Raw genomic sequence first — 13,359 nt, 5'->3', positions numbered from 1 at the left:
GCTCAGTTGTAAAAAGGATTAATTAATTTTTCTTTAAATTTGATCAACTTAAAATGTTTTTATGCACAATTTTCCAATACAAACGTTTTTAATTTTTAATTGTTTCAGTCATTAAAGCTGCATTTTATAATTATTTAAATTGAAAATATAAGCTGAACACGAAAGATTATTAAATAAAATAAGAATAATTTATATATTATACAAAATACTTTACAAAAAACGTTTTAAGCTGATCAGCTGTAAATATAAATTAATTAATGATTTTTAAAATTGAACAATAATTAATTGTCTAAGCTGATTCTAAATCCGTCTAAAATTAAATAATTTACCAGTTTTAACCTTAAAAATGGAACTGTTTCATTTTTCAATGTTTAATTAAGAAAAAGAAAAATCTTCTAATATGTACGAATGTTTGAATGTTTATTTAAAGTGTACAAATTTAAACCTTCAACGCTACAATGTTAATTGTTCTATCAGGTTCTATGTCAAGAAATTTTTATTTTTGAGTGGAATTGTTGAATTTTGATGAATAAATAACAGTTTAATAATTATTAATTTAGAAAAAATTCGAGTAAGTTAAAAATATATTTAGAAGTATTTAAAAGATTAAAGTTTAATGTAAAACTTGAGAGTTCAGAAAAATCAAAAACAAAATATAGATTTTTAAAAATTTCAAAATAAAATTTTTAAGCTTTTTAAATTTTTTTAAAGGTATTAAGATAATAGAAAATTTCTTCCAGAAAACTGAACATATTTTTAAAATGATTTTTTATTTCAAAAATTAATATGAACAATTCTTAAAAAGATTTCGAAACAAATTTGCATAGATGCATAAAAATGCAATAATTATTAATACAGGAAAATGTGTGTAACTTGAAGATAAATTTAGAAGTTTTGAAAAGGTAGAAACTGAATTAAAAATTTAGGAATATTTCAACAACAACAAAATTAGAAAAAATTATAGATTTTTAAAGATTTGAAAACTGTCTTGTAACCAAATTTTTAAGCTTTTTAAGAATTTTAAAAAGTTTCAAGAATTGATAAAAAAATATTCTATAAATTCCTGGAAAGATTTCAAATAATTTTTTATTTACAAAAATAATTTTAAGGGAATTTTCAACAAGATCTAATTGAATAATGATTAATTTGTAAAGACTTAAAATTAAAATAATTAAACTTCTCATTTAAAAAGTGTCTAGTTTAAAAAAAATGGTAACCCATCAAATTTTTTTTTTAAACTTGAAATTGATTAAAATAATGTAATTTTGAACATTTACAAATTTGTTGATATATTCTTCAATTTAGAGAATTGGAAGTAAACTTACAATTAGTTTTTAATTATTCTCGTTTTGAAAAATCGCGGGTCTCTTTTTAACGCACATGCGCAGAAGAATTGCAGCCAAAGATGTTCAATAACAACAAAGCCAAAGTCGCAAGTGAAAAATTAGTGAATTTGTGCGGTGTGATCTTTAAAATTGGAGAATATTTCGATATTAATTGATAATAAGTAGGTAACTGATGAAGCGGTTCTATTATCTACCCCATCCTGCTTCATTTATCGATTTTGTACCATTAATGTCGAAAAGTTCTTTACAGTTTAAGGTTAGGAATTCCGCTTCTTCTGCATGCGTCAATTTCTTAACCACTTTACACCCTTGTTTCGTCATAAATATTCAATTATCTATTAATTTTATAATATGTGAGTATTAGCTTTGTCAAAATAAGCATATCCTAATCAATAAAAAAATAGAATTGGTACTTGATAATAGCATAACACTTTTGGTACTCCCAGCCCTTTCATTTTTGACACTTGGCATTTTTTAAGGTTTTCTTATTTGTTTTTTGGCTTTTTGATTGAATTAGCAAGCCACGACATTCAAGGTTTTCTGCAATTGTGCCTTATATAGTTGCATGAAATAGAAATTTTCATAATTAAATTGTCAGGATTTGCGAAGTATTATCTGATGGCAGTTTTTCGTTAATAATTGGCCCTTCAGATTTATTTGCATCTTTTGTACTTGTTTTTGAATAATGCTTTCAATTCGAAAGCTCAAGATTTATATCAGCTTATTTAATTTTTTCTTTATATTTTGATAATATTTAACCTTTCAGAGTTAGTAAAAGACTCCTGTACTAGTTCTCATTGAGTTTTTTTTTACACGTGATAAAGATTATTTTCAGTTTTTTTCAGTTTTATGAATTTAACGTATTATAATAGTGTAATTTTTCAATTCTGTTCTATCCTTTCAATCCCTACATTTTCTCACTGTCGCAAAATACCGAATCGATAAGAAAGATCACATAAGCAAATTCAACAATAACACTTAAAAAAAAGATTTCGAATTCATCAGCAAGTTAAAATATGAACCGCTTAAGATGCTACTTTCACACCTTTTCAGCACTTATCCAATTTTATTACATTTTTTTTGCAGCAATTTCTAATTTCACACTTGATTCTTCGCACCCAGAGGAACAATGGTAAATGACTACAATTGATACTTTTATTTTCTAATTTTTTTGAAAACATCACTCGAAACATTTTCGAAGAAATAAAACTCAGGAATAAAAATTATAATAATAAATCAGGATTGCTATTGGTCACAGACTAGTTTGCGAACAATTTTTTGTACGATTGTTGATAACTATATAAATAAAATAATTATTAGTAACAGGTTTTTCCTGTTTCATAACAATTTTTCAGTCATTCACATTTAAAGGTTCGAACTCTCAAGCTAATTTTTTTTCATTTTAAGTTTTTTATTTTAATGAAAAACTTATTAAATTTAAGCTTAATTTTGTTCAAATTTAAACGATCAATAATTTACACGTGAAAAATTGAAGCTTTTAATACTTGTCAATTAAACAATTTTAAATTAAATATCGTTAAACTGATGAATAACATTGTTTTAACTTTTATAAATTTTACAGTTTAGTGCTTTAAAAAAATATAAATACACACTATTATTTTCAATACTCTAAAATGAAGAATAAAATAATAATTTTGTAAATTTTATCATTTTAAGTTAGAAACATTGAAAATTGAAAGATTACACTTTTTTAAACATAAACTTTAAATTATAAGTTAAATTATTTTAATTTTAGGTCCTTTAATATTAATAATTTTTCAATTGTTATTTATAAATCAAAATTTGTTTTGAAATCTTTTTGAATATTCTCGTAAAATTATTCTTTAAAAATAAAAAATCCCTAAATTTTCCCAGGAATCTTAATCAATTTTTTTATCTTGAACAATTTCAAAATCCTTAGAAAGCTTCAAAATTTTATCCCTGTATCTTCGAACATCTAAATTTGGTTAAAAATTGGTTGAAATCTTTTCAAATTTGAAATTATTTTTGATATTTTTACAAAACATCTAAACATCTTGTATAATGATTTACCTTTTTCCTAAAACTTTTAACAAGTAATGCGCATTGAAAAAAATAGGTTTGAAATCTTCCAGATTGTTTTTTTTTAATTTTGAAAATCTTTTAAAATTTTTTTAAATATTCTGTTAGAATTAACTTATAAAAAAATTATTGAAAATTCTCCCAGGAACGTTAAAAAAATATTAGTATCTTGAAACCTCAGAAAAGGTTTAAAAAACTTCATAATTTTATTTCAAATTCCGCAAAAATCTACATTTTGTTTAGAAAATTTTGAAATCTTATCCAATTTCAAATTCTTTTTGATGTTTTTACCAAACATCTAAATATCTTGTAAAATGTTTTGAATTTTTTCTTCAACTTTTATTTAATCCTGCGCAATTAAAAACATGCCGTAAAATAATCCAGATTACTTTTTTTACAATTTTGGAAATCTTTTAAAACCTTTTTAAATGTTATGCTGAAAGTAATAAACAAAAAAACTCATTTTAAGTTTCCTCAGGAATCTTAAGAAAATGTTTGCATCATCTTGAAACCTTTCAAAATTTTTAAAAAGCTTCAACATTTTATTTCAAAATCTTTAAACATCTACATTTTGCTTCAAGTTTGTTGGAATTTTGTCATATTTTAAATTATTTTTGACATTTTTTGCAATACTTCTAAATATTTTTCAAAATGATTATATTTTTCCTAAATCTTTTAATAAATCCTGCAAAATTAAAAAAAAAAATAACCTTAAAATCTTCTAGATTATTTTTCGTCCATTTTGGAAATCTTTTGACATGTTTTTAAATATTCTGTTAAAAAATAATAAAAAAAAAAAACATTTTTAATTTTCCCAGGAATTGTAAGAACTTTTTTATCATCTTAAAACTTTACAAATCCTTAAAAAAGCTTCAAAATTTTATTTTGAATTTTTCAAAAATCTATATTGTATTTATATATTTTTTAAATCTTCAAATTTTAAATTCAGTTTAAATTTTCACAAAACTTTTAAATATCTTTTAAACTTGCTCTAATTGTTTCTATATTAATAATTGCTGAATTTTTATTTATTCACCAACATTTTTTTTTCTTATAAATATTCTTCTATATTTGATTTTTTAAAGTGAAAAATCATTCAAAAATTTCCCAGGATTCTTTTCCACACAAAAAAAAACAACTTTTCAACAAAATAGTCAATTTTTTCAACAATAAAAGTTTTTTGAACTAAAATGATGCATCATCAACCAAGAGAAGGAATTAGAATAAAAAAGTCGGTTCTCGCCCAAAAATGTAATTGTTGATATTTCAATAAGTTGCAGTTGCAGTTTTATACAAGAAGATGAAATTTTCAGGATACCAGTTGCAATGGAAATATTAAACTAAAAAATAAATTTTCAAGCACAAATAGAATAGTAAAATTTTCAGTTAAAAAAATTCATTTTTAACAAAGTAGCTGAATTTTGAACTAAATAAGATAATTTTTCAATCACAATAAGAATCCAAAAATTCTAAATATCTCTTAAACTTACTCGAATTTTTTCTAAACTTAATTGTTACGGAATTTGTATTTCTTCACTAAATTTGTTTTTATTTCGTAATTTTTGAAAATATTCTAATGAATTTAATTTTTCAAAGTGATAAATCGGTTAAAATTTTTCTAGGATGTTTTAGACATTTTTTTATTACCTTAAATTCTTTAGAAAGCTTCCAGAGTTTATTTTGAAATTTTAAAAATGTATATTTTGTTTACAATTTTTAGAAATCTTTTCAAGTTTTGAATTAAGTTTTAAATCTTCTCCCAAATTAAATATTTTAGATAGTAACAACATTTAAATAGGATTTGAAATTTAATAAAAGCGTTTAATTTTGAATCTATTATTTTTAAATTGAAAATAGTTTTTAAAGTTTTATTTGGACGTTTGAAACAGTTCAATTTTAATAATCATTATTTCATTTATATTTACACTTCAAATTATATTATTATTATATTATATTATTAATTATATATTTGCTTCAAATTTTCAATTTCAATCGCAATTGATTTTTAATTTAGGTTTTCAAAATTGCATTCCAAAGTTTTTTATTTGAAATGCACCTTTAAAAATGAAGATATAAAATGGAAAATTTTGATAGTAAATAATTGTATAATTACACACTTTAAAATGAATTATTTCGTAATTGAAAAAGTTAATAATTAAACTTAATATTAAAAAAAGTTCAAAAGCAACTTATTTTAAATTTCATTTTTCGGGATAAGCTCAAAAATGTAATAAAAAAATCCGGAATTATAATCATATTATTTTTATTATTAAAAAAGAAATATATTCGCAATTTTAAAAAACGCCGTGAACTACCAAAATAATAATCAAGACTTTAAATTACATTGCGATTAAAAGAATGCCAGTAACTTTTCAAAATTCCATGTCATTTCCCGGTCTAGCAACCCTCAATAAATTAGAAAACTTTTCCTGATTTCGAATTTTAAACTAAGTCTTTGATTCCTATTCTTCAGGGCTTGCCGAAAATGCCATGTTGGTACTACGAGAAAAAGAATTTGAAACATACACCTTCCATTCAAGATGGCATTGACTATGACACAGAATGCCGATACAGAAAAGAAGGTGCGCGATTTATTATCGACACTGGCACAAAAATGGATCTCGGATACAACACCATGGCGACTGGAGTCGTTTATTTTCACCGATTTTACATGTTTCACTCATTTAAAACTTTTCCACGATACGTGAGTGTCCAAACTTGAAAAGAAAATTATTCTCTTCAAATTTTTCTCGTTAAAAATTAAAACTATTTTCAGGTGACTGCATGCAGTTGTTTATTTTTAGCCGGCAAAGTGGAAGAGACTCCAAAAAAGTGCAAAGACATTATCAAAACTGCAAAAACATTGCTGAGTGATCAAAAGTTCCTGACTTTCGGTGAAGATCCTAAAGTAAGCTTTCTGAATTTAACTTTAAATTTGAAATTCGAATTTTTAAATAAAACTTCATGGGAAATTAAAATGATGAAATGATCCCAAACTATTCTCGCGGATTATAAATCACAAAAAGGTCAAAAATGTTCTAGGCAAATAGTGCTTTCGATCAGTTTAAACTTTGATTAAAGGGCGAAACGGATTTTTATTTACAGGAAGAAGTAATGACGCTAGAAAGGATTTTGCTTCAAACAATTAAATTCGACCTGCAAGTCGAACACCCGTATAGTTATCTATTAAAATATGCCAAGTGTTTAAAAGGTAATTTCTTAATTTCTCCTTCACTCTCCTCCCTTTTTATTGTTGACAAACTTACCCTTTTCTATTCAAATAACTTGAAATTAACTTAAAATTTATTTTCCAAGAAAAATTTCCAATTTATGACCTTATTTTAAAAGTATTTAAAAAAAAAATAAACTTGAATGTTTATTTAAACTATTAATCCTTAGTTTATCCAACTATTTTTGGTTGGAAGTTAATTTTTTTTGGTTTTAAAAGCCTACTAGTATATTTTTGGATTTGTATTCATATTCCTTGGTTTTAAATTTTGTTATTTTCTGTCAAATTTAATTATTTAGTCGAAAATTAAACAGTGTTGTTTAAAAGTCATTCTTTTGATTGAAAATTCGTCTTTTTGGCTTGAAAATTAAACAATCTGGTTGAAAGGTTTTTCTTTTTTATTTGACAAATCTTTTTTGGTTGAAAATTAATTTTTCTGCTTGAAGATTCATCATTTGAGTGTAAAATTTATATCTGGTTAAAGTTTCATTTTTTAACTGAAAATGTAACTATTCCATGTTTGGTTGAAAATTCATCTATTTAATTGAAAATTCGTCTTTTTGGTTGAAAATTTATGTATTTGATTGGAAGTAAAATATTTTTGCTAGAAATGTTAGGAATTAAAAGGTTTTAAATTGAAATTAATATACATAATTAATTTAACTTTTAAAATTTTGAGTTAAAAATGTTATTAAATGATTTTTATAATTAAAATTCACTTTTTCATCTATAATAATATAAAGCAAGACACATATCTCGAGGAGAGATGGGAATATTCAAATAAAAAATATACATTTTCAACTACAAATAGAATTTAGTTAAATTTACAGTTAAAAAATGCAATTTTTAACAAAAAAATCGAATTTTCAACAAAGTAATTAAATTTTTAACGTAAAAGAGAAATTCTCAACGAAAAATGTAATAGTTAATATTACCACATCAAAAATATTTTAAATCAAAACCAGTTGAATTCAATAAAAAAGACGAATTGTTAACAAAATTTCTAAACAAAATAGTAAACTTTTCAACAACAAAAAAAAGAAATGTTTTTGAACTAAAATGTTGAATTATCAAACAATTTTTAAGAAAGTAGTTCCACTTTCAACTAAATAGTTAAATTTTCATTAAAAAATACTCATTTTCCACAAAATGAATGAATTTTAAAATAAAAAGTATAAATATTCAAGCAAAAGTGGAAAGTATATACTTTAAGTTGAAAAAAAGTTTACAATCAAGAAAATAAAATTATCAATAAAATAGTTAATTTTTTCACCCAATGAAATAAAGTTTCAACCGAAAAGTTCAATTTCTCACCAATAGGATTAATATTCGACCATTAAAAAACAACAACTAATTTTCCGCAAAATACATGAATTTTCAACCAAATAGTTGTTTATCCAGATTAAAAAATTAATTTTAAACGAAAAAATAGAACGAATTTTCCATCAAATAGTTTATTTTTTCAACCAAAGAAATGCATTTTTAATTAAAAAGATGAATTTTCAACTAAAAAAGGTACAAATTTATTTTTTTTAAACAATAAACGAATTTTCAACAAATTAGTTAAGTTTTCAACCAATTAAATTAATTTTACACCGAAAAGATTAATTTTTTACAGCTATAAATTATTTAATCAATTGAATTTTCAACTAAAAAAAATGAATTTTTAAGCAGAGATAGAAAAGTTACATTTTCTATTAAAAAAATTAATTTTTAACGACAAAAAGAAACGAATTTTCAATAAAATATTTAATTTTTCCACAAAAGGAATTAATTTTTAACCAAATAGTGAAATTTTTAACTACAAAGATGAATTTTCAACTAAGAAATATAATTTTTTGACCATAAATAGAACAGTAAAATTAAAAGTGAATAGTTAAAATAAAAATAATTAAACGAATTTTCAACTAAAGAAGATAAATATTCAAGAAAATTGTTCAATTTTTAACAAAAAAAAAGTTTTTGAACTAAAATGATGAATCATCATCCAAGAAACAGAATTAAAAAAAAATTGTTTCTAACCCAAAATCTAATAGTTTATATTTAAACCAAAAATATGAGTTTTCAACGAAACAGTTGAATCCTCAATGGAAATACATTGTTTTGCAAACAATTTAATTTTAGCGATAATTTTTCAACAAAATAGTTGAATTTTCAGATAAAAATATTAATTTTCAACCAAGAAAAAAGATTTTTCTACAAAATATTTACATTTTTGACATAAAAAAAAAACAAGATTTTTAAATTGAAATGAATATTTATCAACAAAAAAAAATGAATGTTTAAAAACTAGTTCTACTTGTAACAAAACTAGTTGAATTTTCAACTGAAAAATGTGTATGTAATTTTAAATCAAAAACTGTTAAATGTAGCCAAATAAAAAAAAAGAATTATTATCAAAATAACTGAATTTTTAAACAAGAAGGATTTTTTAGTAAATAAAGAAAAAGAAATTTATCTTCAAGAAAAACACCAGATGAATTCTCAAATGAATTTCATTAAGTTTCCACTTTTATTTAATTCGCAGAATTTTATGTGTATTAATATATTATTAATATAATATATTACATTATATATAAGGTTTTTATTGAAAATAATTCATGTATTTTATTTTGAACAAACAATACTTCTGTTTGAAATGTTATGAATTAATGCGTTTCAAAACGAACTTGATATAGTGCTAGTATTAATTTTATTAAAAAGAATTTATTCCTCTATTTTCGTTGAAAATCTTCTTATTCTATTTTAGAGCATTTTGGCCTGTAAAGCCTATTGTTAATACAGAATTAATTTAACTTTTTAAAATTTGAATTTAAAATGTTAATAATTAGTTTTTATAATATTGAAGCACCTAATTCATTTTTTACAAGCAAATTATAAAATAAAAAATAAAACACTATATCTTTAAATAAAACTTGAATCTGAAACATTTCAAACATCTTCAAACTGTTAAAACCGAGCCAGAAGTTGTTATCAAATATAAAATTAGAGTAGTCAACAAAATATAGAAATTTAGAAAAGAAGTATTAGAAAATGAACTTTTTAAAATTTTAATGTAGAAAGTTAAATAATTTAAAAATGTAATATTTCAAGTTGATCAACTGCAAAGTTAAATGTTCTAACTTCAAGAATTTAAAGTCAAACTTTCAAAATTTATCCATTTTAATCTGATTTGAGTCTGACATTTTATTTAAAAATCTTACCATTAGCCAATTTAGTTAAGGATTGCTTATTTGGCCGATTTCAAACAAAACTATTTAGGATTTAAATAAAACTTTTAAGCTGAAATATTTGTGAACTGCAAAATGTTTTAAGCACTCAAATTTAATTTTTTTTTTAATTGGACAGAAATATTGAATTATGCTTAAAGTTATCACAATTTAATTATTATTGATGGTATTTTTAAAAAGAGAAAATATTTTCGACCATGAGAACGATTTTAAACAAATACAGAATGTTTATTTAAAAAAATGTTTTCTGTATTTTGCATCGCCTGGAATGAATTTCCAATGGTCTAATTATATCCAATTTTTAAAAATAAATTCTATAATTTCGGAAATCAATAAATAAGTATTTAATAAAATTAAAAAATAAGCCTTTCTTAAACAAAGATTATTTCTTCTATTCTAGATGTAAAAATATAGGTTTGTTTCCCCTATTTTCCCCCTTTTTCCTAAAAAATGATCCTATTTCCTCTTTTTTACGCTGTGCTCTCTGAAATTATTAATTTCCTACAACAAATAATTATTTTCTCAATTTCAGGTGACAAGAATAAGTTACAAAAAATGGTGCAAATGGCGTGGACTTTTGTCAACGACAGGTAACTTATTTGATAACAAAAAAATTAATCAACTATTTTATCCAAGACTCAAGTATCTGATCCCATTCGTTTTTCTTGCAGTTTGTGCACGACTTTATGTCTTCAATGGGAACCGGAAATAATTGCAGTCGCACTTATGTACCTAGCTGGAAAATTAAGTAAATTTGAAGTAGTCGACTGGCAAGGAAGACAGCCGAAACACTTACGATGGTGGGATATGTTTGTTGAAGATGTTACGATGGACCTTCTAGAAGGTCCGTTCCTTTTTTCATACTAGTTTCTACCAAATCCTTAAATATTGAAACCTAAGAAGTACCTAGAACTGAACAATCCATTAGTATCATAAGGATCTGTCTTTTCTAGATATTTGCCACCAAGTTCTGGATTTATATTCGCAAGCGAATAACGCGAAACCACCGGACTCGCCTCCTTTAATTCCTTCAACTGAAGCCGCCAGGGAAAGAATTGTCGCACCACCTTCGATAGAATCTGGATCAAGTACTCCGAATGGTTAGTAAATACTAATAAAATGCTTTTTTAGAATTAAGTATTTTAATCATTTTCATATTTTTTCATATTTTAAATTTTAACAATTGAAAAAAAAGATTAAATGTAAAAAATGTATTGTCGTGAGGGTTGAAAACGGCCGTGCGGCGGCACTAGTAGTAGTCGAGAAGATGACAGAATTTAGGAGAATTTAAAAGAATTTATGATTTTTAACAATATTTTTATTGTCCAGGTTATATCAACAGCGGTTCAATATAGATGATTTTCTAGCCCAGACATATTCAAGAATTTAAAATATGCAACGCAGTAGATCATTAATTATTTAACACTGCTAGACTGAAACTCTAACCTCAAAATTAAATTGTCTCACATTATTTAATAAATACCAGCCTCCTGTCACCGGGAGTTGACAGGAGGTTGAGAGTAGAGCCGTTACAAATTCTTAAAAATGCATCAAGAAAACGGTTTATTAATGTAATTATTGCGAAAATGACACAATGGATTTTGCTAATAGTCTTTTTATATTTTTTTAACGAATCATTTCCATTAATGATCGCTCCGGTATGAAAATCAGGTTATAAAAATGAACCCCCGAATAAAAGAGTTAGGAACTTTTTTATAATTATGAAAGATCCACTTTTTTTTAATTTTTCAAGATTTACACATTTTTTATGTAACCTGAATTTTCTCAGGGTGTGAAAAAAAGTTATTAAAATTCATGGGAAATGTTTAAATGATTGTTTTGTAAGGAATTTCAAGAGAAAATCGAAAAAAGATTAAACAACCTTTTGAATTATTTTCTAAAATCTTTAAAAAGTGTGAAAGATTTATAGGGAAAATTTTGCCATATTACATAATTTTAGAAAAAATTTGAGTAAGTTTAAGAAATATTCAAAACTTTTGAAACGATGCAAAAATAATTAAAACTTGTAAAGATTTTTTAAGAACTTTGTAAATGGTCACGAAAATGAAAGACATTTTTTCAGGTTCCTAATAATAATTAAAATAATTTTTAATTTCGAAATAATAATTTGAAGAGATCATTCAAAAAGATTTCAGAAGATTTCAAAAATAGTCAAGGAAGAATCTGAAATATTTTAAGGCAATTTTTTAATTTTACATAATAAATAAAAAATGCAGGACACAATTAATAAATTTTTAGAAATCAGAAGGTTAAGAAGGTATGACAAGATTTAAAAAAATAATAATTTTCCTTATATTCGTGTGCAAATTTTAAATAATTTTTTATTTTGAAGAATGGTTCAAAATTAAGAGAAAATTGAAAAAGGTTTTTAAACATAAGAAACGATTTCCTTAAACTTCTAAGAATAGTTTAGAAGGTTTTAAAGCAAAATGTTTTAATTTGGTAAGATTGCAAAATGAAAACGAATAAAAATTGTGTAAATTCAAGAAATATTTAGTAGAATTTAAATTATACTTACATAAATTTAAAAACAAAAGGTGATATTACTTATTTTCTTGTTAATAATTCTCAGAATTTAATTTCAAGATGGATTTATTATAGCATTTCCAAAAATAATTTTCGATTAATATGAGTGTTGTCAAAGATAAAAAACTATTCGTCAATGTTCTTTCTTTAAGAGAAACATACAAATTTTTAAATATTTTAGCTTCGCTGCAAACTCTAATTGATTAAAAAAATATCATATTTAAGAGTTCGTGATTTCGTTGTAATAGAAAACAATATTTTAGGATTTATCATATAGCTTGTTTATCTATCGATATAATAATTATATTTATTATATAGTAGCATTATATTTTAAAACGGCAAAATTAAAAAAAAAATTAGATCTCCATCACTAGATTTAAAAAGTGTTTGAATATCCGAGGCTAACACAAAATAACGAAAAAATGAACAACAAAATCATAAATTAGCAAGAAAAAAATTGCCGAAATATAAAATAAAAGAATTGTTAAATTCTCATGAATATTCCTATTCCTGAAATGTATGTTTGACGAAATTTAAAATTTGTCGAAAATAATTAATAAATTATTAATTAACAATTAATTAAATTGTTTGCTTTATTTATAATTATAATAATAGCTCATAAATTAACATTCAATTAACTGTGTTCAGCAGTTCTAAATTTCGAGAATTGAAATATTTGTGGGAATTTACTAATTCGTTTATTTTACAAGCCGGTTTTGAACTCGGTGAATTTTATTTTCTGATATTTTTAAATTCGGGATTTTATTTTTTGGCAATTAAAGATCTTGTCGTTATTTGAAATTTGGAAAATTTTATAATTTGATAACAATATATATTTTGGGCATTTTTTGTATTCATTTGTGTATTTTTTATTTATTTTTACCTATTATAACGACCGCACGGCTGTTTTCAATTCTCGTGACACATTTTTTGCATTGGGTAATAC

At 23.5% G+C, this 13,359-nt stretch overlaps 1 protein-coding gene across 6 annotated transcripts in view; it reads left to right on the top strand.

The window, feature by feature from the left end:
• The first annotated feature begins 1,323 nt into the window (after positions 1-1,323).
• LOC117179537 (cyclin-K-like) overlaps positions 1,324-13,359 on the top strand; it is a 21,207-nt gene continuing 9,171 nt past the window's right edge. Inside the window, exons 1-8 of one of the 6 annotated variants that reach the window (XM_033371439.1) lie at positions 1,324-1,507; positions 2,433-2,478; positions 5,881-6,111; positions 6,184-6,315; positions 6,489-6,618; positions 10,399-10,456; positions 10,538-10,710; positions 10,820-10,966. In XM_033371439.1, the coding sequence (XP_033227330.1) occupies positions 2,476-2,478; positions 5,881-6,111; positions 6,184-6,315; positions 6,489-6,618; positions 10,399-10,456; positions 10,538-10,710; positions 10,820-10,966 (874 nt within the window). In that variant the 5' untranslated portion in view covers positions 1,324-1,507; positions 2,433-2,475. The other 5 variants (XM_033371440.1, XM_033371441.1, XM_033371444.1 and 2 more) reach the window with 5 other exon arrangements.

The sequence above is a fragment of the Belonocnema kinseyi genome, chromosome 9 (assembly GCF_010883055.1).
Source record: "Belonocnema kinseyi isolate 2016_QV_RU_SX_M_011 chromosome 9, B_treatae_v1, whole genome shotgun sequence".
NCBI lineage: Eukaryota > Metazoa > Arthropoda > Insecta > Hymenoptera > Cynipidae > Belonocnema > Belonocnema kinseyi.
Note: the sequence above shows the minus strand (reverse complement) of the source record. Positions and strands in the feature narration are given on the sequence as shown.